The 24,346-nt window shown below is 40.2% G+C and overlaps 3 protein-coding genes across 4 annotated transcripts; 2 read left to right on the top strand and 1 right to left on the bottom strand.

Annotated features, from left to right (window-relative positions):
• Positions 1-6,927: 6,927 nt before the first annotated feature.
• LOC135593101 (chaperone protein dnaJ 16-like) lies at positions 6,928-12,708 on the bottom strand. 2 transcript variants are annotated; one of them, XM_065082922.1, is made up of 11 exons: positions 12,250-12,708; positions 10,903-11,026; positions 10,640-10,722; positions 10,415-10,526; positions 10,236-10,340; positions 9,536-9,583; positions 8,128-8,214; positions 7,913-8,021; positions 7,673-7,821; positions 7,521-7,574; positions 6,928-7,429 (listed from the first exon to the last, which is right to left on the bottom strand). In XM_065082922.1, the coding sequence occupies exons 1-11, from the start codon at positions 12,399-12,401 to the stop codon at positions 7,193-7,195; spliced, it is 1,260 nt and encodes a 419-aa protein (XP_064938994.1). In that variant the 5' UTR covers positions 12,402-12,708; the 3' UTR covers positions 6,928-7,192. The 2 variants fall into 2 exon arrangements, with proteins under 2 accessions (XP_064938994.1, XP_064938995.1); XM_065082923.1 differs by adding an exon at positions 11,531-11,610 and having other exon boundaries at positions 10,640-11,026; positions 12,250-12,389.
• A 4,785-nt stretch (positions 12,709-17,493) lies between these two features.
• LOC135593100 (U-box domain-containing protein 40-like) lies at positions 17,494-19,718 on the top strand. Its single transcript, XM_065082921.1, has one exon. It carries the CDS (start codon positions 17,568-17,570, stop codon positions 19,566-19,568), a length of 2,001 nt encoding a protein of 666 aa, XP_064938993.1. The 5' UTR covers positions 17,494-17,567; the 3' UTR covers positions 19,569-19,718.
• A 1,312-nt stretch (positions 19,719-21,030) lies between these two features.
• LOC103998142 (NAC domain-containing protein 71-like) lies at positions 21,031-21,846 on the top strand. Its single transcript, XM_009419536.2, has 2 exons — positions 21,031-21,328; positions 21,434-21,846. Exons 1-2 carry the CDS (start codon positions 21,031-21,033, stop codon positions 21,844-21,846), a joined length of 711 nt encoding a protein of 236 aa, XP_009417811.2.
• The last annotated feature ends 2,500 nt before the right edge of the window (positions 21,847-24,346 follow it).

Genomic DNA, 24,346 nt, shown 5'->3' with positions numbered 1-24,346 from the left:
TTTTCATTTAGATGTCACACATACACTAAGAGAGAAGATGTTAATGTTTATAAATATTTTTGAGATCAAAATAAATACCTTGCTACCATAATTAACGTCGAAAAAGATTCAAGCATATGAAATTTCTAATCGATGAATAAAATGTGGTGGCATAATGGGTTTGGAAGACAAACAATAAGCCACAAAGCAAAGAGAACTCGGACTCTCAAACATAGAAAAACTTTACACTCGCGTGTTTCAGTTTTGCACAAAGACTTGTGAGAGGCATTAAATAAGGTTTTGATGAAAAAGAAAGCACTGCTGCTTTTATTCCCACTTAGGTTGGATGTGAAGAATTTGGTCACATCATGTGGATGTGGCATTACTTTATTCATTGTCTAGTGGATCGTGCAATATGAGGGGCTTTTCCTTATTTTAATCTCTACTCCTTTTTGTCTAGTGGCTGTCAATTAATTTAGTGTTGAAAGGTGTATTTCGATACATATTAAATAAAATCTTAAAATTAAATAAGGTATATTTTAGATCTAAGATATTTCACAATCGATGTTACGTCGTACTACAGCCAAGTCAACAAGGGGAGTACTCCCATACACCAAGTCAAAACTCGTACCAAGATGTTTGGTATATCCCGTTGTTCATCAATAACGTATGAATTTTTTTATTAGTTTTCAGATATAATATGGGGGGCATGAGATATTAATGCTCTTGTGATCCGACCCCACAAATTCAATGATGTAACATCGACCGACGAGAATATCGATTGGGTCTCATGAGATCAAATACACAATATTAATAGGTAAAATTATTACTTTATAATCATAATATTTGTGATTCACGATCTCATGGATGGTCAAAAGATGCACATAATTAATTTTTATATGGTCTCAATCTAATACTCCACTATTAAGTTCAGCAGTCAATCATAAGGACCATTGATAGTCAAAAGATGCAAGTATTTATTATGACCTCAATCAAAAAACTTGATTATCATGTTATATATGCATGCTTTCTAAGTATATTTTCAAAGACCTTCTTGTTAGATATATTTTTTAATTAATTTTTAATAATTAAATATCGAAGAGATTATATATATATATATATATATATATATATATATATATATATATATATATATATATATATATATATTCTCCCTATGTGTTTTTATATAGGGTCTCAACCCAAATCTCTAAACTCTCAATATCTTTGTTTTGAGATGACCTTGAAAGTAAACCTCCATCTTTGGGGGCTAAAGGTGTGGTCATGAGGTATCATTGTTTGATGTGATTCTCTCTCTTTTGCGACTTCAATTATGGGGTTTGGTCATATTCAAACAATATAATATGACACGTGAACTAACTATAGGTGAGCTCTACCTGAGATATGTTAGGTGACCTCTTTGCCATGGATATGTTTGAGACACCAACGTGATGGACAATTAATTATTGACAGGTATTCCCCACACGGGTGGGGTTGGCTTCGTATATTGCATCACTTCGTTAACACCACTCCTCTCTTTTATTTTGATGATTGCAATAAAATACTTGTAATAAAATATATATAGATTATGAAAGGATAAATTTTTACATCTAAAAATATTATTCTAGTGAGAGACTTACCAAAGATTTTTACATCTAAAAATACTTGGAAAACCTCTTGTATCAACACTTCATATATCAAATAATCTCGATGGATAAAGATAAGATCTTATGATCAAATATTGTTTTCTTTATTTATCATTTATGCTTGTTAAACCTAATGGGCTTCAAGAAGAGTCGGTGTCAGTTGTAGGACAAGTGGGGCCGGTGTGGCTTGTGCCACATGTGAGGCTACCATCCAACACGAGTGGGAAGATGACGCAGACGGAATCCGGGATAGATAGATCACGAGAGACGTGTAGCTGTTGCACCGACCGCGTGCGAGAGACATCAGTCCGCGGACCACGCGACGTGCGCAAACTACTCATCCGGAGCGACGCTCGATGGCACGAACGGGGCTTTCGATTCTATCACATTTGAAATCGGGAACGAATCAATCCGAAACCTGCCTGCGGTCGGGGACGTCTTCGACGGTTTATCTCCGAGGATGGATGCTCGTGACACCTTTGACGGAGAACAGTGACGAACTCAGCTCAACTCAACGGCAAGGGGGTGATAGTGCTTCCGTGACAAGGTGGATCGAAGATGTCACGAGCTCCACCTGCTGCTGCTGACCTGTTTGTTCGTCTTTGTGATGTGGCAAGCATCGAACGTGTATCATGTTCTTCGTTCTTCCAGTCGAGCTTTGAAGTTTTAAGCCATGACGAAGTGAACGTGTATCATGTTCTTCGTTCTTCCGGTCGAGCTTTGAAGTTTTAAGTCAAGACCTTCGTCAGGGTCCTGTCGTAGAATTTTTCGCTTGAAAGGAATTATATACATATGATTGAAAAGTAAGTTAATAAATTTAAATAATATAATAATATTATATTAAATTTAATTAGTAATATAAGTCATAACAATCATATATCATCAATATCATAATTTTTTTTCTATGTACTACATCATTATTAATCTTTTTTTTAATATAGTTCAAAATATCCTATAATTTATCTTTTCAAGATACTTATGCTATTCACATTTAACTATAATATGTATATAGATAAGTATGAATAAGATAGTTGAAACAAATAATTTTAATTATGTAAATAAGAATGTCAATTATAAATTTTGTTCAAACATGTATCATCGTATCTTTTATGGGTTGTTCACAAACCCAATCATAAGAATATATTCTTTCAAATATTTTACGTTATAAGTTCTAAGTGAATATATCAATAATCAATACGTATAACTCAAGTTTTTAATTGACACTAGTTAATTCTAGAGTACTATTCTAATCGCTAAGTACTTTATTTTAATATACATTAAACTATTATAATACTTGTCATTCTTAGAATAGAAAGATACTAAAGTATGTTATCAAATATCTTCAGCGACTAAACAACTGATTTTAATTAAGCCAAGTCCTTAGATAAAATTTTGTAGTTATAAAGCTTGATTATTGGTATCAAAATATGCCATAAAATCAACTTCGACTATCAATAATATAATTTGCATCAAGATGTCGGTAGAAGCAATGAGGATGAGATGGACGATCACAGGACATGGAGATCCGTTGATACACACATAGATTGTGATATGAGTGATTGGGCCCATTAGCTTGGGCTTAATCATATTAGGCTATAGTCCATGATCATCTGGTGTGATTGCTCATGTGATATGAGATTGATTATGCATCTACTAGTTACGTGTATGTATATATATATATATATATATATATATATATATATATATATATATATATATATATATATATATATATATATATATATATATATATATATATATATATATATATATATATATATATCCTTAAGGCTCACATATACTCACATATATTATGATTTAAGATTTTATCTATAATATAAAGATATCACCAGTAACATGAGGATATGATATGCTTGGTCTAATCCCACGAGGGCATATCATCGAATCAAACTCATCTTGTAATGATAGTGATGACTTAACCAAATATCGTGGTTAGTCGAGTCTTTCGAGGGTATGATAATTCGAAGGTCAAACAGGACGGGAATCATAAGGAGTTGTGATTGACAAGAGTTGCTTACCTTTTCGGGCTTAGTATGATTGGTCGAGTCCCTCGAGGTTACACTAAAACATCGATTAGATCCCGATCCCCACTAGAGATCCATCAAGGGTCTCTGATTTATATACCAGAGAGAATTATGTATTTTGTGAGAAAATAGTAGGAGTAGATTGAGATAAAAGTCCTTGATTATTTACCTTTATATAAAATCCGCATGTTATGTATTTATGCTACATCTTTTGTTTGTCAAAAACATGTTGCATTTAAATACCTTACATTGGCATACTTGATGTCAACTACCTCATTGGTCCAAACTATATGGATTAGCTTCGCAATCTGAGAATCATTCTCACGATGAAGAAAATCGCGTACGTCCTTAATATAGATCATGCCCACACTCAAGGAAGATACAAGGATGAGATTGCTCACTACATAAAGTACATAGATGACTCCATTCTCATGTATCTCCGTAAATTGTTTGATAAATACGAAAAAACTCAATAATATAAGATATCAAAAGTCTCTTCTGCACTAGGATGACTGAGAGGGCACCAGTTCAAAACTATGTTATTAAGATGATTAAGTGAATCAAGAAGCTCATAAGTCTAAGAGTGGTCCTAAAGGATATAACCTATGTGTGGATCTTGTGCTTCAGTCTCTACTAGACTCATTTTCTTAATTCATTATAAATTTTAACATGAACAAACTTAAGGTGACTCTTCTTGAGCTCCTCAATATGTTGAAGGAGGCAGAGAGCACTATCAAGAAAGAGAAACCAGTTCTATGCTGGTGAGACCAGAAAGAAAAGAAAGACATAGAAGTTCCATAAGAAGGGCAAGAGCAAACCGAACAAGGCAAATGTTGCTAAGAATGACCTGACAAAAGATAAATGCAAATGCTTCCACTACGACAAATACAGGCATCGGAAGAGGAACTACAAAAAATACCTTACAAAAAAGATGAAACAAAAGCTTGGAGTGGAAGTACCACGATAATACATGGTTATTGGATACCGATAATGCTTATCATATGTATAAGAATACAATAAAGAAAGTATCATGATAATAAAATAGTATATTATTAATACTTCGAGTTTTTTTAGTAAATATTAAATTATTGATATCATCTTTATTTTATCATTGGGTGAAATACTAACATATATAGTGTTCACACAAGATTTTACTATTATAAAGGATTGATATTATCTTTGTGAAATAGTGTTGCTACCTTTTAGTATATAACCCTAAATTATAAGAATATTTAAAATAGTATCATTCTATCCCATCACATAATTATTTAAAATAATTTTTTTATTATCTAAATCTTTTAATTATGTATCATCGTTAATATTATTTTCTTAATATCATTTAAGATTAATTTTTTAATGTAATCTTATAAATTTATTAGTCCAAGCCACTTTAGCGATTAAAAGATCAATATAATAATATAAAATACAGTTTAAAACATCCTATAAATAGTAAAATATTTATTATAACTCATATCTTATAGGCTTATCATTCTATAACACTTTGGCAGCAAAAAATTTAAGGATATAAGTTATAAATAATATTTATTATTATTTTTAAATCTAATTTATGCATAAATAATTTAATAATTATTATTATATATTAATTAGTATAAAAATCATGTAATAACAACTATAATTTTGATAAGCATAAATCATACTTTTATATAAAAAAAATATTATTTCATAATTTTAAATGTATGTATATGTATGTATATATATATATATATCTAAAAATATCTAATAATAATTAGAATTTAAGAATTATAGGCAATAAATTTTAACCAATATGCCAGAAAAGAAAACTATAAATAAATTCTTAATTTATATTTTTTAAATTTAGTATAGATCCCTAAATTAGACTAATTAATGCTATTTAATTGAACAAGTCTAGAATTGAACTACCAAAATTTAGTTAGAAGATTTAGGCTAAATATCAGTCCAATTTGATCAGTCAAAATTAAAATGAATCAAAATAAAAAATGAGTCAAAATTTAACTTTCCCTAAATTTATTCATAAATTGAGGATCGAATCTAAATCCATTCAAATAATAAACATACAATCAGAATAAAGTCAAACTAAAATATTTTATTAAAGTAGGTCAAATTAGTTAATTTTATAGTTAAAAATACAAGTAAAAAATATTTGATGTTAGAAGAATAAAATTTTAATTTTGTTAGGATATATATTAAAAGCATTTGATTTTATAAGGGAAGAGAGACACCAAATGAAAATAAAAGAATTTAGAAAGATAAAACAATCTTTTAATGGGTGAAAAATCCTTTTTCTTTTTCTTCTCAATCATTGCAGTACCTATGCAAGGCTTGCGATCATCGTAGTGCACGATCGTTCGCCGCTTGCAGTTGATCGACGAACCCTACAGTCACTATGATGTTTCACCATGCACACGCACGACTGTTCTCATGCGCGATTGACATATGCTGTCGCTAGAAACAATGCCTCATCCGAATGCCCAAACGTCGTGATGCCATCAACGCCAAAACCCACCGCTGCGGCATAGGTGGTCGTCGATTACTCGAACAACCCCGACAACAGCCTACAGTCGCCGAGCACCACCACAGCAACCCATCGTGCTTTGCTTTCTTGATCAACACCGTGACGCTCAACCGTCGTACGACCTCCATATCGCAGCATCCTCTCCAGTGTTGGCTACCCACCACTCTGGTTGCCAACATCCTAGCGTCGCTGGTACATATGCCGCAACCTTCAAACCTTCACTGTAGCGTGAAGGTGTTCCCTCACACAATAGCCTGTGTTGCCCATCGTAGCCACTGTTGCCATTTTCCGAGGGACCACCCATCACCCTCGATTGCTGCCAAAACAAGTGTGATTCAACGTCGACAATAGTCTATGATATGAATTGCGTGAGCAAGAAAATCTTCATCGTTCATAAGCAAACAACTAATTTTAGAGTGGAAGACTCGAGACGGATCGTGCAAGCATTATATGATCGAAAAAGAAATAATAATTTGATATAATCAAAATAGATCTAATGCATAAATAGATCAAAAATAAATCTAATAAATAGATCGACATGACTCTGATACCAATAATAAGAAATAAAATTATTATGTAAAAACTTAATGTCAAGATTAAAATCAAATATCATATATCTAAGGTAGAACGTGTATACCTCTTGAACACGATAATCAATATGGTATCTCGGATGTTGCAAAGTAACACTCCATGCACTGTGAATCTATAAAAGAAAGAAGCTACACTCCATGCGCATTAGAGGTAGGTAATAAAAATAATTTGATTATGGTGGACTACCAAATACATTCTAAGTTCTGATATATACATAAAACACTGCTCCATCCTAAAGCCCAAACAGCGCAAAATAATAACCTCGATTGTTTGGATGATTTCCGGCTTTTAAGCTGGTGAGTGACCACGGACAACAAAAGAAAGGAAAGAAAATTAGAACAAATATGTTCTTGGAGGCATCTCATCTTGAGAATCTCTGATACTTTAAGAGGACAAACATACACAATCCATCATGATCAACATGGCTTTCTTTTGTCCATTTTCAAGTGAATTTTAAACCATTTCTTTCTCTTCATCGGGTCCCTACATTTCTTTTCATCCTTTGACTTCTTTTCCTTTGTTGGACACTCTTCTTCGCCATTAGAGCCATTGAAGGCACTGCTCATCTTGCTGCTACTTGAATTCTGTTTTAAAGGAGGAATGATGGTGTAGGAGGCATGAATAGCATTCCTTTCCTTAAGAAGCTCGTCAATCTGGAGCAGCAAATAACAGCATAAATCAAAACATCAGCAGGTGAGAAACGGAAATTTGCAGTGTTGATGGGTCTGAAATGGTGAAGCTCACTGATTGCATTTCCTGTGCATATCTGCTTGTCATCTCGGTGAATCGGGCTAACACCTGTCAATCTCCACATATAGAGAGCCAGACTTGCATGAAAGAAAGGTCGGCAAGAACGTGTGAGTAAAATAGCACCATCCAGGAGATGCATCACAAACCTCTCTATATTCTGTCTCAAACTTGGACAGCTCAGCCCTTTTGGTTAATATCTTTGCCTCCACATCCTGAAGCTTTTCCTTTTCTGCTGAAAATTGTTCAGCACACATAACTTCTATTGTGTAGCTTACACTTTTGAAGAAGTTGTCACCTTAACATTTTGTTCAACAAGAACAAGTAAGCCATTAGCTGCAACCCTTATCAGAAGTCACTCGAAGAAATAGCATAAATATGCAGCTTACCATAGACAGCAAATGTATGGGTGCCAGCTCTCAGTTCATTTACTTCGCATGCTTGAAATCCATCCAATTTCTTAAAGAATTTGGCATCAGGATCTTTAGCGATTGCTACCTGGAGGAAAGAAACATAAGTAACCAAATAAAAGGTGCATAATTTATTAATAATCACCTCATTTGGTTTCAAAGTCACTTGCAGCATTAAAAATAATTAACCTCACCGATTGGCTTTGATCAAACCGATAAACAGGAAAGCGAAGAAAGAACATTCCAGCAGAAGTAACCTTTCCGGTCTTGATGCTGTCTTCCTGACAAAATTAGATGAATACATCACAAGCTAACTACAATCACCTAAATTATAATCCATATAATAAATGAAATGATAATAAGATGGAAATAATATTAGAACAAATACATATAGAGGACATAGTTGCAACTGAAGTGAGGATTTTGAATAGAATTAAATGCTGATATCAAAGTCAAGATCCAAATGTCAAAGTTAATGTCATAAATTTCATGAATTGCTAATTTCAACATAGACTATTTCTATTGTCTGGATGGAGCACCACTAAAGTAATAAGTAACCATATAAATCACATAAATAATGATGATTAGTCAAATTTACAAGTCTCCATTGAGGGGAATGATTTATGTTCATCTCCATTGAGGGGACTTGCACTTTGTTGAGTAAATAGGATTATTTTTTTCCCTCTTGGCAGCATCAATCATGACAATTTGGTTCTCGCCACTTGAAAGGACAAAGATGAATACGCTGACCCTTCTGAAGTCCTGCACTGTAGCCTTGTGTGCTTAAAAACCTGGCATAAGCAAGTACATTGTACAAACTCGGAAATTGTTTCTTTGTAAATCAGAGATCACAGTCGGACACCAAATTTCTCTGTTAAAGCAATAGACTTTAAATATGGAAAACATACTCAACAAAGATTGAGCTCAAAAACATGTTATAGTGATTTCTTACACAAGAACTGACCAGGAAAAATCACAATACCTATGCGAATGCCAGACACAGCTAAATGGCAAAGAACAGAGATGACAAAAGACATTGGGCCTCTTATTTAAACTCCGGTTACTGACTGGTTCCTTATAAATCTGGTTGGCTTCTCTACTTCCTATTTTATATTTTAGTCTTATATTGAATGTACAGAAACAAATAAGAACATGGAAGCCCTTTGTAATTCAAGGTGTTCTGCAGGTTTGAAAGGCGATAGGGTTACTCTTTGCAATATAATGATAACTAGGAAAAATGCTTATGCCCGAAAGCAGATTAGTATAACAACCATTGTGATGATGAATAAGATGTTCAACAGGACATTTTGAGATAATGGACACTACAGTTGACACCACAGCCCCAACTGCAACCATTACTAACATCAGATTACAAACAAGCACATGTCAAAATAACAAAATGTGTTTCAAGTAAATTCTAAGTTAGTAACATCTGAGCAGTGTAGGACCATTAGGCATGCACAAAGGTACACAAAGGAATGTAAGTTGAACTTTCCATATGACTGCACATGTTCTCTTTGAGGAGTAACCAAATAGTTGACCAAAACAACAATGATAGACATCATTTATTTGTCAATAAATTCGCCAACATAACAAGCTTACTTGTAATGCAAGACCAAGTCCATTTTCTTCCTGCTCAAAATATAGTAGCTGCAATAAATAAAAAGCTAAAGTAAGAACAGAATTCCAATTTCAGTAAAATGTGATCAAGCACTAGAAGTAATCATCACAAATAAATTCCTAAAAATTCGTTTAGAACCATATAGCCCACAAAGGATTCATGAAGAGACAACTAGCTAACATAGCATTTACATAGTTGGAGATAGATTTACCAGGTGGGGCAGCATAATATAAAGTGAAGATACATTATTCATTCGAACCATTGTCCTGTTAAGCGTCGTAAATGCTAGACTAAAAATATAGAATATAAGTACTCCGTATGGAATGCATTGGCTCCTTTGGATAATGACAAGCCAAAATCTTCCATTTATCCATGCACCACCTGACTTGCATCAGATAACACTATTAGCAAAAATATGACAGGTCCTGCCACACTTTAGATAAACTTTTACAAGATTTAATTTAAAAAGGGACTGAAACCCAAGTTATAGAAGCATGAAAGGCCATCAAAATTGTCCAATGACAGTTTGTAACCCTGGAAATGTCAAGGTCAATATCATGACTCCATAGATTGTTAAAGTTCCTACACTATGAGTCACCCAAAAGTCCACGAATTTTTGTAGCTTTAAATAAATACAAAAGAACACATGCAGCTGTGCTATTAGAAAATACTTTAAATAACCTTGAATTTGCTTTTTTCAGCAGAACAAACTCGACAAACCACTCCCATCTGGGCCTCCCTCTCTGTTATTTCTACCGAGTAAAAGTGAGCAGACTGCTTTTCTACCTGTGTAGTGTTGGAGAAGTAAATAAAAGATTGAATGCAACAGTTCTAAAAGCAATAAGTGGAAAAGTGATAACCTTTCTGGCAATCAACTGACCCAATGGAAGTGGACTAACAATTACTGTGCCATTAAGTGCCTCCTCCAAAACAGTTGCAGACACAGTTGTCTTAATCGGCACTCCAAGTTTACTAACATCCAGTATACATTATAAATAGGTGGTCATGAAAGTCTTCTGATAATTGGTGCAAAAGTGTTGTCATGAAATACAAAAATGCCAGCAAGTTTCACTAATTAATTTTACCTACAAAGTGCAGCAAACATTGTGTTTACAGTACCAAGATTTGAAAGATCAACCTCCAATTCTTGGCTAACTGATTCAATAGCCTGGGAAAAGAAAATTAAATTCCATGACTCTGTTGGTGGATAAAAAGACAGCATCAAATAAAAAAAAAGAGAGTACAAAATGAGAGAAAATATGATTTCAATGATGACGATGGTTTGGATGAGCTTAAGTGTTAGACAAAAGACAGTCCTGAACTGTCATCTAATAGAATGAAAGTCAACCTCGAAACCTGATGTGTCATACTGATGTCGTTTATCTGGATCAGACAAGATATTGTATGAGAATGTGACCTCCTTAAAGGTATCCGCTGCGATAGGATCATTTGCATTTTTGTCGGGATGGTACCTGCAAAATGAGCAGAAACAGATGATCAGGCAGATCATGGATAATTTACTTGCTCTTACCATCCCCATCCCTAGCAGGATAAAATTCAACCATGACGTGTTAGAAAACTTTTACAAATTTAATTTTTTGACTACTTCAACTGAATCGACAATTTTCACTGCCTCAGTTGTGATCATGCCATATAGCCTCAGAAACATCTTACATAATGATGTTGATCTTATTTGCTTCTATCGTGATGCAGCTTTAAGCATTTTGATCGTCTAATTAGCAATTTAAGAGTTGGGATGTCATTGTCAACCTCAGAACTAGATCAATCCCAGGAAAGTCAAAGAGTCAACAGGAAATTTTCTCCAAACAAAAATGTCTTCTCTATATAAATGTCAAATAATACAGTATTCTTTGTGCTACTTCAATGGCAGATGAGTATTTGCTTGGGTGCTACAAAGTCAAAGTAGAACTACACTTTGAATATTCATGGTTAGGAATTAATCATATGAAGACAACCTGTAGCTAAGCTTTGCATATGGAAACAACGTGTACGAACCCAAATCTTCTATGAAATTGTCATCCACCTCTACTTGGAGCTGCATAATACGAAGAAACAGTTTACAGAAGAATTTGATCAAAACATCAGATCTTTGCTGGTGCAAGACCAGCAGTCCATGATAAGTTGACCTAATACTGTAATACAGGATGACAATTGGATTGCTATAGTGTTTGATCATTTATATACACACACACACACACACGCAAGCATACATGCATAGTTAAACTTTTAGCATGGATAGAATCAGACTCATGATAATTTACAATGGAATCTCGGTTGTAAGACTAGTTGCCAATCCAGGAACACATGATAATTTTTTAGTAATGTAAGATGTATCTAAAAAACGTCTAATTTCTTCAAACAGTAACTAATATTCATCACCAGGTTATACCTTTCTATCCAAAAATAAACATGAATATGAAGCACCAATAAGTCCAAACATATGTCTATGTGCTACGTAACGTTGGATTGGCTCTACCACCAACTGCTTGCGCTAGTTAAAGAGATATCAACCCACCACTGAGACTTAAAATATACCAAATTAAATGATCATCTCAAGAAAATAAGAAAACTCTCAAAATAATAAAAGCCCACTTATACTGCAAAGCGATACGCAAAACCTACGCTCTCAAAGATATCACATTTAGAATCCACCAAGAGAATTCGGGGCTCTTACTTGAGGGCCATTCTCCTATACGCACTTTTGATTTCCTGTTCCGTAGCATTGCGAGAAACACCAAGAACTTCGTACGGGTCCCTCCTCTGCTGCTGCTTATTGGCATCCTCTCTCCTCTCGGACCTCGCGGAAGGAAACCCCGGAGCCGGCATCTCTCCACTCCCAAAACCAAACTCCGAGCTTTAACCCTAATCGCCCTCGAACCCAACAAAGAGAACACCTTGACACGACCCAAACCGCGAATCCCGTGTGAAGGACACAGATCTACAAGCCTAACTCGTTCTGTTACCCATTCGAATACAATTAGAGAGCGAACGAGATAGCCCGCGGAGCTCGAGGAGGGAGCGATGGAGCCGCCTCGAAGCTCTGCCAACGAAGAAGAATAAGAGGCGAGGAGAGGGAGAGGATTTGGAGACGGAGAGGAGGGAGGAAGGATGGGTGGGGTTTCCACTGCTCCTCATGAACAGTGCATCTGTTAAGATGTCCCTCTCCCGTCACGACATCCGAGCTATCTACGCCCACCACATTAACCGCTGATGCCGCACGAAACTTTCACGTGCGGGTAAATCCTCTGCCGTTCATTATTCGATCAACGTTTCTGATCGAACAAATCTTATGCGGGTATTCAAATGGAAGAAACGGCGATGGGGAATTTGAAATCAGATCGCGAAAGCCATTGATCGGTGAACGTCCAACTCTTACGCGTTTTTCGCACCTACTTATGATTGGGTGCTGAAGTGGAGTCCACTAACCAAGCCTCCGAGATTTCCAATCAGATGCAAGAGGGTGCGAGTAAGAAATGTGGGTTACGTTCTGCAATTAAGATGTGGGGCTTAAGTGGGTCCACAGCGGTACTTCTCTTATGCATCTCAGAGACACCATTGACGTAACTATTGGGCCGATAGGGGTCCCACTGAAGCATGGACCACTAGTAAGGCCAATGAAGAGATTGATAACGTCACCGTCACCGTCACCGTCACCGTCACCGTCACCATCAGGTAGGAAGAGTTCTGTAGAGGAAGAACAGCCTGCTAAATGACAAGCCATACACACCTGAGACTTATCCCTCTCCATTTTGAGTTACTTTTGAGACTCCAACATCTTAAAGCCTTTCTCAGAAGCCATCTCTCTTGATACTGTGCCACTTTGAACCTTAACATGTCAAGTCGTCCTTAGTAGCTATCACTATGATAGTGCAACAAGAATGGAAGATCAAAAATATGTGATGGGAAAGCAAGCAAGCATTGGCAGAAAGTCGAATGCCGAGAGGCAGCACAGCCTCCCCATAAACCATGCATCATCTCTTTGCTTTCTCCTGACAAAGTCTCTTGGCCCGCAGACAAACAGAGTTGTCATGTAATTGGAACAACATGCGCCCACAAAATATGGAGCAAAGCAATACTAAAAGGTTAATGTATTCGTGATCACCATCAATTTAATAAGCTGGTGAACCCAAGCAAAAACTTGCACTGATGAACAACATGGAAATCAGATCCCTGTCATTCATGGCTGCAGTGCTGCCAACCACCAAGTTCAGCATCCTGATTCCTGCAAGGACAACAGCATGAACACACTTGAAAGCATCCTCTCTTTGAGCCCCAAAAACTTCCAAATTATATATATATAACCCTGCTGTTGTCAGCATTGATGTAGTTGGTTCCATGGAACATTGTCTGTGAATGTTTCATGAGTCATACAATCCTAATGTTTAAAGAGAAAAAGAATATAGTTTTATCATCGAAGGTATGATAAAGATGTTAACTTCTTGAATAATCCACTTCCATGGTATGTCATGAACTGTTCTTGAGCTCTTCCGACTCCTCACACCTAAAAACAGCTTGCACCTTTATCTGTACAGCACCACCATAGGGACAATGGATATTTGTAGATCACCAACACAACTTGTTTCGTGATGCCCCAAGAAAAAGAGCTTTGCTTTAGACACCCAAAAAAGACATCTTAAACAGCAGAAGATGTGGCATTAATCAAAAGGTAAATGGTGACATTAACGGTGGATGGTAAGATTTATGGGATTAGGATCAGCTTATTTTGTGGTTGTAAGAATAAAATGACCTGTGTGGAGCCACTAAAATCTTCCCTGATGAAGCCAAGCACCAATATCTATATAGCATTACCCACTTTGTTTACTAGTTCCATCATGGGGCTTTGCTTATAAATAAGAAGACCAGAGAAAAGCCCAAAGCTAAAGTGAGAGAGGCATTGTCTCTTAATCATGGACAAAAAAAGCGATTGTTATATGAAAGAATGTGGAGCTCACTCTTCCATGAACATGGTTTGCTTTCTCTATATTTCTGGCTGGCTCCCAACCTCTCTAAGGGATCCACTTGAAGCCTACACAGCTCAATAGAACCTTTATCTTCCTCCCATGGCTTCCGAGAACTTCATCACTAACAGTTTTCCCTTCTATCATAACTATGTTATAGTTGAAGAGTTATGACCAAAGCAAAGCAAGTCATAAAAATTGAAAACCAATATAACCTTTTCACTAAGTATCTAAAGCTTTTCTTTGAGATGGTAGCAATAAATAAAGCACAACTTGGAACAGCAGAATTTAAGTTGTCAGCATATGCTCATCTGTAAAGCTATAGTTTTCTAGCAACCTTTTTGGGTTGCCTTAAGTTCCAGAGTTCCACACACAATCAACTAATTAGAAGGGTCACCATAGCCAGCCTCATCAGTCTATGAAAGTACTACAGAGTTTTCTCTCATGGAATAGAATTAGCCTACTTTCTTCAGTATTGAGAACTTTAGCTTCTTTGAACAAAATTGTGAAGTTTGCAAGTCTTCTGAAGGCATTCTACATAGTGCTTCATATGATCCCTTTTCTCAACTATAATTCAAAGTTGCCTTCAGCAATAACTTTTTACCGAGAATTATTCGAATAAATAATCTCTCTGTCCTTACCTTCACTATGCTTTAATGGGATAGCTTCAATAGATTCTGTTCATCAGGCACTTTTTACAGGGAATAATGATTCACAATCTACTTCTGCAGCATGTCTTAGAAGAGTTATCTTTTTTCCCTCCATTATCTAATTTCCTATTAAGAGCTGATCCACCACAACCATAGTATATTGGCTTAGGTAACTATTTAAACCAAATCGTATCTGCGCAACGTGGTACCAGATCCATGTCATGTTTCTTGCCACCAGTTCAAGTACCATGTCAAGCTAGCATCAACAAGTTCTTGGAATAACACTCGAGATTTTGAGTCCAGGATTTTATATGTGAGATATGGAAAGGATCTCTTCTTTGATTGGTTGGATAATTGAGTGGGGAAGGAAAAAGCACATATGGAATGCCTTCTTTTGTCAGCTGGAAGCCTCTAGTAGTCTAAATGTTGGGACAATCATTGGTTGGCATATCAAGGATATCTAGCAGTTTATTATACCAACTACAGTGAAGATGCATAGAGAAGTAGGCATGTCAGATGAGAAAACAAAGCTTTAGAGTTTAATCAAACTTTGATGAGAAGGAAATAAACATCTATATGAGATGAAAGAAGATTAGTTTGCAAGCATTGAGAGGAAACTCTCAGCTTAGTGCAGTTTTGTTTTAAGAGAGTAAAATAGACTATTTTTCTTGAATTGTATTAGGCTCATAGACAAAGTTATGCATTGTAAAATATTTTTTCACCAAGTTGATGCATTTGGCCCCATTTAAGTTGACAATCACCAGTGAATTAATTTCTACTGCCACAAACTCTAAACTTCAAAGTGCTTTCATTGTAATGAGCTGGGAGATCTGTTTGACCAATCTACCAGTAGCTTGAAATGGGGTTCTCTGAACAGGATTTTTTTCCAGCTGGAATGCTATGTTAAGAGCAAGGACACTGCCATAAATCATAGAGATAGAATGTTCTGATCATACACTGTTGCAAGAGATGATTCAGTCAAGAAAATGATGAGAATTTTTTAGCTTTAGATCATCAGCACAGGAAGATCAGGTGCTCCTAGAGAATGAAAGTGACAGCTTGCCTATACAAAAGTAATGAGATTTCTCATTGGAGCCTTGAGTTGTTAATCATTCTACATCATGGGGGTTGCTCCTATTTCATTCTGAATAAACAAATAGCAGGCTTACTTGTCATTGAGGATCTGTCTTCAAGTTGAAAACGATCTATGGAAGTCCCAAAAACTAACAAAAAGTATTGCTGATAATGTGCCAGACACTGGAGTATCATTAGGGTTTAACTGTGGCTAGATTTAAAGATCATATAAGCAATCCAACAATTGACCATGAGGAGTCTTAATCTGTGATGGGAAGTCAAATGGTCAAACATGAACTATAGTGATCCATCCAACTCTAAAATGTAGAAAAGTCATACAAAGCTGCAACTGCAATTTTCTTCTATCTGCCTGGAGGCTGAACTTGATGACAACATACATACAAGTCAAATAAGACTAGGACACTTGATATGCACTTTAAACTAACACCAAAATAACAGTGAACCACAAAAAGGATATCTGATCAATATATCTCATCGAAACATTGAGAACCTATAAAGCAAGCCAGTATTGCTGCTGTGAATATTCAAAATCTGGCATCTCTTACATAAGCCAACAATACTACAAGTGCACAATGGGGTCTGCTAAAGCTTATGCTCAATACTATTGGCTAATAAACTAAAAACTGATCCTTAACAACAATCTTATGTGGTCCTATCTTGGTTATTTCAAGTGTCCTGATTAAAAGATAATTGGTACAATACCAAATCTACTTGAATTAACTAAGCAAGATCTAGCACAAGCGGGTAAACGCTGCACCTGATAAAGGTAGTATAACAAGCTTAATTCTAACTAATTCAAACAGGAAGCACAATAAGAAAGGTTGAAATAAAAATAGAGAATCTCAATGGTTCATGCAATATTGACAATCATTATATATTTGTCTTATAAACTGGATATGTAACAGTTTATTTAGAACAAAATTATATTTTTTTTACAGTAATCGGAACAGTTTATGAGGTCTTAAGATAATAACCATTTCTTGAACCCCACAGCTCTGAGTAAAATATAGTAGCTGAGCTGCTAATAGAGAGAAGACAAGCAAACTTCGAGTCAAAGTCTTATGTCTACTAATTCTATGTTATCAATACATATCATCATTAGATTTGTTCATGGCGAATCATTTACCTACTGAATCTTCCCCTGGTCTTCGCCACCTAAAAGTCTAGAGCTGTTCAACATTACCTGGTAAAGACTAAATGGAAATAGAAGAAAGAAGAGATATGAAACCACGGTGAGGAGAGGAGAGCTATATATGGCTAACCTTGAGCTTGGAGCGACAGGGGAATGAATGGGAAGCCTCAAGTCGTTTTGGAGGTTCTCCAACCACCACCGCTCGCCTTCTTCCGCCTCAGGCAACGCGCCCATGTCCTCCATCACGGTGTCGGAGATGCCCGTGGAGTTCCTGTGCCCCATCTCCCGCTCCCTCATGGCCGACCCCGTCATCGTCCCCCCCTCCGGCCACACCTTCGAGCGCAGCTGCGTCCAGGCCTGCGCCGACTTGGCTTTCTCCCCGCCCGGCCTCTTTCTCGACCTCAGCCCCTCCTCTCTCCTCCTCATCCCCAATGTCGCCCTCAAGTCCGCCATCCTCAGCTGGTGCCAGCGCTGCGGTGTCCCATCTCCACAACCTATCCCCCTAGACGCCGCCTGCGCCCTCATCCGCAGCATCATGCCTCCGTCCACCAATCCACGTCCCCCTCCTCCGCCCCTCTTGTCCGACCCGCCTCCTCATGTTGGTGGTGGTGGCGGTGGTGGTAGTAGTGCGAGAAGAGATCAAAGAGGTGAATTCATGCGGCAATTCACGGCGTTCTCTCTGGACGAAGCAGAGGAGACCGAAAAAGGCGAGAGCTTTGGACCGCCACGGGAGTATGCGTACCCCTGTGATGGAACCGAAAGAGTAAGAGAAGACAGAGGTGACCTCTCCAGAGACCGAGGATACGACGAAAAATATGAGGAATTGCGAGCTTCTTCGGCACTGCCGGATGGAAAAGGCTGCAGATCGAGGATAAACGTCCAGAATATGAGGGAGACGATGAGCCCCAACACCCCTTCCGCTTTCTCGGTTCGCACTACGAATCATGCTCCCTCCTTTTCGCAACTCTCGACCCCATCGGCGTCCGAGTACCAGTCTTCTTCCTCCAATTCCTCCATTACCGAAGCCTTCTTCGAGCAAGCGCCCAAAGAGCCGCCGCCGCCGGCATCACAAGTCCAAAACCCGGCCGCTTCCAATCTCCCTGCGTCTCCGACCGCCGATTTTGATTTGTCGGAAGAGGAGATCCTGATTAGATTGATGGATACGGAGTTATCCGAGCAGGAGTCCGCCGTGGTGTTGCTCCGGCTAGCCACAAGGGAGAGCCGCGACCGCCGGATTGACCTGTGCACGCCTCGCCTCCTCGCCGCGCTCCGCTCCATGCTCCTCTGCAGCAGCGCCGCCGTGCAGATCAACGCTACCGCCGCATTGGTGAACCTATCCTTGGAACTGGAAAACCGCGTCCGCATCTTGAGGTCGGGAGCGGTGGCGCCGCTAGTGGACGTGCTCAAAGGCGGCCATCCGGAGGCCCGCGACCATGCCGCCGGCGCCCTCTTCAGCCTCTCTCTCGAGGACGAAAACCGGGCGGCAATAGGGGTGCTTGGAGCCATTCCGCCGCTGCTCGACCTCTTTTCCGTGCCCTCAGCCGACGGCGTCCGCGCCCGCCGGGACGCCGGGATGGCGCTGTACTACCTCTCCCTCGCCGGCTCCAACCGTTTGAAGATCGCGCGAGCTCCGGGGGCGGTGCGGGCAGTGCTCTCCGTGGCGTTGGAGAGCGAGGAGGCTCCCGTCGACGGGGCACCGCCGCCGCATGGGCCGGGCTTAGCGAGGCTAGCGATGATGACGGTATGCAGCCTGGCCGTTTGCAACGATGGGCGTGCGGCACTGATGGACGGCGGGGCGGTGGCGTCGGTGGTGTCGTTGATGAGGTCGCCAGCGGCTGCAGCGGTGGAGGAATACTGCGTGGCAGCACTCTACGGGATGAGCCGCGGTAGCCTCCGGTTCCGCGGCCTGGCGAGGTCGGCGGGGGCGGAGCCGGTGCTTATGCGGGTGGCGTATAGCGGCGGCGGCGGCGAGATGCGGCGTAATATGGCGAAGAAAACGCTTAGGGCGATGAGGGGGGAGGACGACACTGACGCGCCGCCGCCAATGGGATTCCCGGTGGGCGACGACGGCAGCGTTGTCTCGGAGGGGTTGAAGTCGTTTCGCGGGCGACCCAACCACCACGCTAACCCGTCGCGCATGAACTCGGCCGGGTTCTGACCGAGTTGAGATGAATTATTATTATTATTATTATTATTATTATTATTCGAGGAGAGGTGTGGCTATCGAAGGTGTAGAAGTTAGACAGTTGTGTAGTTCTATCTCCGTATTTAAGTGATCAATGAGCATTTCATTCTGATTTTTTTTTTATTGAATGATTAAAGAAGTAAAAAATGAATACTAGAATTATTTTAGTTGAATAATCATACAAGTAAATTAAATTCTTTCTGAAGACACTTAGATGGATGGTGTATTGGTTTCATTTAATTTGGATGGTGTATTGGTTTAAATGAAGTATTAATATGCCCATAATCCGGCTTTGTTTGTCTTTATACTAAGATCATTGTGAATAAATATTACTTATTCGTCTAAGTGTCAAATTTGCTTTGTTTTCCAAACAAAACCCTCCCCTAATTTTATTTAAAGCTTAAATCATTTTTACTTTAGCTTTTGCAAGATTCTTGTGAGACTCATGTCAGGTCATAATATATTGAAGAAGACCCTTAAACAATTAAGTAAATAGACTAAACAATCCTTTCGAATATATCAAGAAAGGTTTTGAAAATAATATTTAGTATTCACTAATCAAATGTAATCAATGTTAGTAAACAAATATACGATGAGTAAATACGATCAAGTCCACGAGTCGATGTCAAGAGCTTTCTGTAGAGCGAGTTGACGATGAGGTCGTCGCGCCCTCGGGAAAAAGTGCTAATTAACGTTGATCGGGGTCCTGGTCGATTGACAGCTCTCCTTTGTGCGGTGGATGATGTCCCGGGTTGAGATACTCGTCGCTCGTGGGTAGTCATTCGTTTGCAAAAATGGTTCTCGCCAAGTGATCCCCGGTTTTGACCCCTCCGACGAGCAAGTCAATAATGGGACGAATTATTTTCTATCCCTACTTCCCCGCGTCGCCCCCCCCCCCCCCCCCCAACCGAAGATCGGTCAGGGGCTTTATATTATTACACATGGATCAGTGGCACGTCGATTCGATGTGACCACTTACCCTCGAGGGATAGGATGATAATTCTGATCGATCATCATCCTGAGACGTGCGGAGCAGCGTCAGACGACATCGCCCCGAGCTCTCGGGACGGGACATACGGAATAACTTCTTGGTACGATTCTGACGTGGCATCAGTTGTGATGTGTCTGGAGCCCAAAAATACGTTGTATCAATCAATTTATTTTGATTTACATATTTGGGTTCTAGTGATGGAAAATATTTGTGTTATGAAGAGAAACCGTAATGCCTCGTTGCAAACGCATCCTCGTCTTGGATGACACCAATCACATCACGGGAGTGATGTAATCAAGATGGCCGGTTGACAGAGAGTCGTAACAGCCGCAACTGTCGTCTTGGGAAACCAATATACGTCGTTGCAGCGCAGGTAGAGGCCGTCTTCGTCCCCTCCTAATTTGCTAGGCGTCGTTGCAGCGCAGGAAGAATCATACAGGGCAGATGAATCGGAATCGTCCTGCTGATCCGCCGCCTCTTCGTCCTCCTCCTCCTCATCTTCCGGTAGGGGTGAGATTCGATCCGACCGGCATCGAGATGCTGCATTACTTCCTCCGGCCCAAGGTGCACTGCCTGCCCATCAACGAAGAGAGGATAACGGATCTGAACATCTACCTCTTCCACCCCGACCATCTCCCCAGTAAAGCATCCACACCATCATCTCTTCTTCTTCTTCCTCCGCCTCCTCTCTTTCTAGGCGGTATAAGTGGTCCTGCATCTGTTCTTGAATCGAAGCTGCCCGGTTCTTGAATCCAGACCTCTCGGCAGTGTCATGATTCATCTGATGGTTCTCATTTGGATCTTGGATCCGAAGCATTCTCACTTACGTTGGTAGTACTGCGTGCAGTTAACTTGGAGGGTCCGGACAGGCGGTACGCGTACTTCTTCGTGCGAAGGGAGCCGAGCGAGCATAGGCAGAGGCGCCGACGCACGCCGCATGGCTACTGGAACCAAGTGGGCTTAGAGGAGGCAGTCCGAGACGAGTCATCGAACGTGATCCTGGGATTCAAGAGGAACTTTGTGTTCTTCGAGGGAACCAAAAAGACCCTTTGGGAGATGGATGAATACCGCCTCAACCTGGAGATACAGGGGATGAGGAATACCTTTGACCACAGGAGGAACAACTACGTCATCTGTAAAGTGTCAACGGAGACTTCAGAGTCTTCTGGTGATTTGTCATTCGCTTCTGCAGAGGCTCAGTTAATCGGCAGCGACGAATCGGACAGCACCTTGGCGGGCAACAAAAGGAGACGCAACTGAACAAAACAGCTCTGCAGGTGATTCAATCTGTACGTGTCGCATGCTACGCCGAAGAAGGCAGATTCTGCTTTACGCATCTTTGTTTTCCTTAGTGGAGGTACAGTGTGACCAAAGTTTCATGTTCTTCTTGAAATGATTGATGTGTTTCTTAACAACTTGACGGATCTTGGCATAGTAAAAGAATAGTTTACTGGAATAATCGCTTCTGTCTGTTCTTGAATCCTAAAGTTTCGATGAATTTTTTGTTACAGAATTTTTTAAAAAACTTCATATCACTAAAAATTTGTGATTCTTTATTTTGTTTATTTTAGATCATAGTTTTAAGAAAGTAATAAAAAAATAAAAATTATAAAGATATTAATAAAGAAAACCAAGCAGCAGCAACAGCGATGCCCTACTCACGAAGTCTCTCACTCGTAAAACTGTTTACTTTGCATCGATCCAAGATTGGTATCCTTTACAAGAGCGTTATCTTACGAAGGCATGATAATAGATAAGATTTTTCTAATCATATGAATACATTCAAGCTTCTTTAATAAATTTTTTTTAATAAAATTTCTTTAATAATGGCTTTCCAACATATTGGCCTCTACATCAACGAGGAAGACGACAGACAGGAGATGGACATCTAAGGCTTCGACCCAGACCAGTTCCCTTGTAAAAGCCTCCACGCCATCATCTCTTTTTCTTCCTCTCTTCCTGCTCTGCGTTGCCGGATTTGTGGATTTTGTAGCTTTAGATCGGAGGCATACGTAGTCCTGCATCTGTTCTTGAATCGAAGCTCCTCCGTTTTGGTGTTATATCTAGTCTTGTTAGTGCAAACAACTTTATGCCGTAGCCTCGGGGCCGACGCGGCTTGGTTTAGGTCCGAATGCGCGGGGATCTTGCGCGGCGTTCCTCGGGACAGCTGAGGTGGCTGGTTACGATGGTCCGGGCGGGATGTTGCGTGGGGAGTAAAGCTTTTCCGTGGCGCTGGGAAGCTGCAGCCTCGCTCTTGTCCTTGCACAAAGGTCGGGTCGGAAGCTCGGCCCGACCCCTCCGACGATCAAGTTAGATGATGTGGAAGGAGTTTATTCTTAGTGAAGAAGTGTCCCCCCATTCGCTCTGTTTAGCACTCGGGGGTATTTATAGGACGATTTAATGTTACCTGACGTGCGTGCCTGCGGGGGGCAGGATCGTACCTCTAATGGCGTCTGACATCGTTATTGACGTTGCGTGGGGAACCGAACTGCCGCAGGGTATGGGCGTGCCTCGGTGGTCGTTCTCCTCTACCTCGGTCGAGCGCGTTGGGTCAGACAACGATGGAGTCTTCGTCTGAGAGCGGGTGACGTCAGCGCCCATCGTGTCGGCATTATTGCCCTCTTCCAGGCAGAGTGTCGTCTAGTCGTGGCTGACGTCATGGCGCGTCATGTCGTCATTATTACCGTCATCATGGGAGAGACCTTATCGGGTCGTCGAAGTAATCCGACTGGGTACATACCGGCTCGCGACAATGGACGGTTCTCCTTTACCGAGAACCTAGAACGTCTAGAACGTTAAGAAATTCTTCGTATGAGAAAGGAGTTTCTTTGAAGGAGTTACTTTCTTTGGCATAATGAAAGAAAAAGTTTTTTCGTCTGAGGAAAAAGAAGCTTTTCGTCTAGGAAAGAGGAAGTTTCTCGTCCAAGGAAGAAGAAGCTTTCCGCTTGAGGGAAGAAGAAGTTTTTCGCTTGCGCTAAAAAAGAAACTGAGCAAACACACGAGAGGAGAAAAAGTTTTCTTTTATTTCAAGAGGAAACCAACTTACAAGACTTGACCCCACCTTACAGGACTCGACCCTGACTTACAAAATCGACTAACACCTTAGAAAAACAAAAATACAGGACCCTTCTTTATTACAATGGGATGTCCAGCCGGTCGTCAAAGGGGACGTCCTCAGGCATGTCTACCTCCAGATCCTTGGGGTGGGGAGTGAAGGGATCCTCCTCCACCTCAAGGCTGGGGTGACGAGCGCGGAAGCGGGACATGGCGATTCGGTATCCGTATTCAAAGGACACCCGCCCCGTCCGGGTCAGCCCAAGTTCGAACCCCTCGGACTTTTTATACGCCTCAAGGAGCTCTTTATCCTTGACGGGTTGGAGACGGACCTCCTCCGCCAGCGCTTCCGAGGCCGCTCTCGTCTCGGCCTTCGCCTCCTCCAGCTTCTTGCTGAGGGCGCTCGCCTCCATCTTCGACAAGCGGAGCTCGGTCTGCTCCAACCTTATTGTTTTCTGGAGCTCCTCATTCGACTTCCTAGAGGCCTCAAGCTCTGACCTAAGGCGAGCCGCCTCCGCCTCAAAGTCCGTCGCGCGCTTCTCGGCGGCTGCTACTGCCTCCGGACCGGCCCCAGCTCGGGCCTCCTTGACCTGGCGGCGGAGCTCGGCGTTGCAACTGACGAGGCCCCCAATGACCCGGTCAGCGTCGCGCACCCTATCCATCAAGGCCGTTACGTAGTGAAGGCCCTACAAGAAGAAAGACGGGT

This window comes from Musa acuminata, chromosome BXJ1-9 (genome assembly GCF_036884655.1).
Source record: "Musa acuminata AAA Group cultivar baxijiao chromosome BXJ1-9, Cavendish_Baxijiao_AAA, whole genome shotgun sequence".
NCBI lineage: Eukaryota > Viridiplantae > Streptophyta > Magnoliopsida > Zingiberales > Musaceae > Musa > Musa acuminata.
Note: the sequence above shows the minus strand (reverse complement) of the source record. Positions and strands in the feature narration are given on the sequence as shown.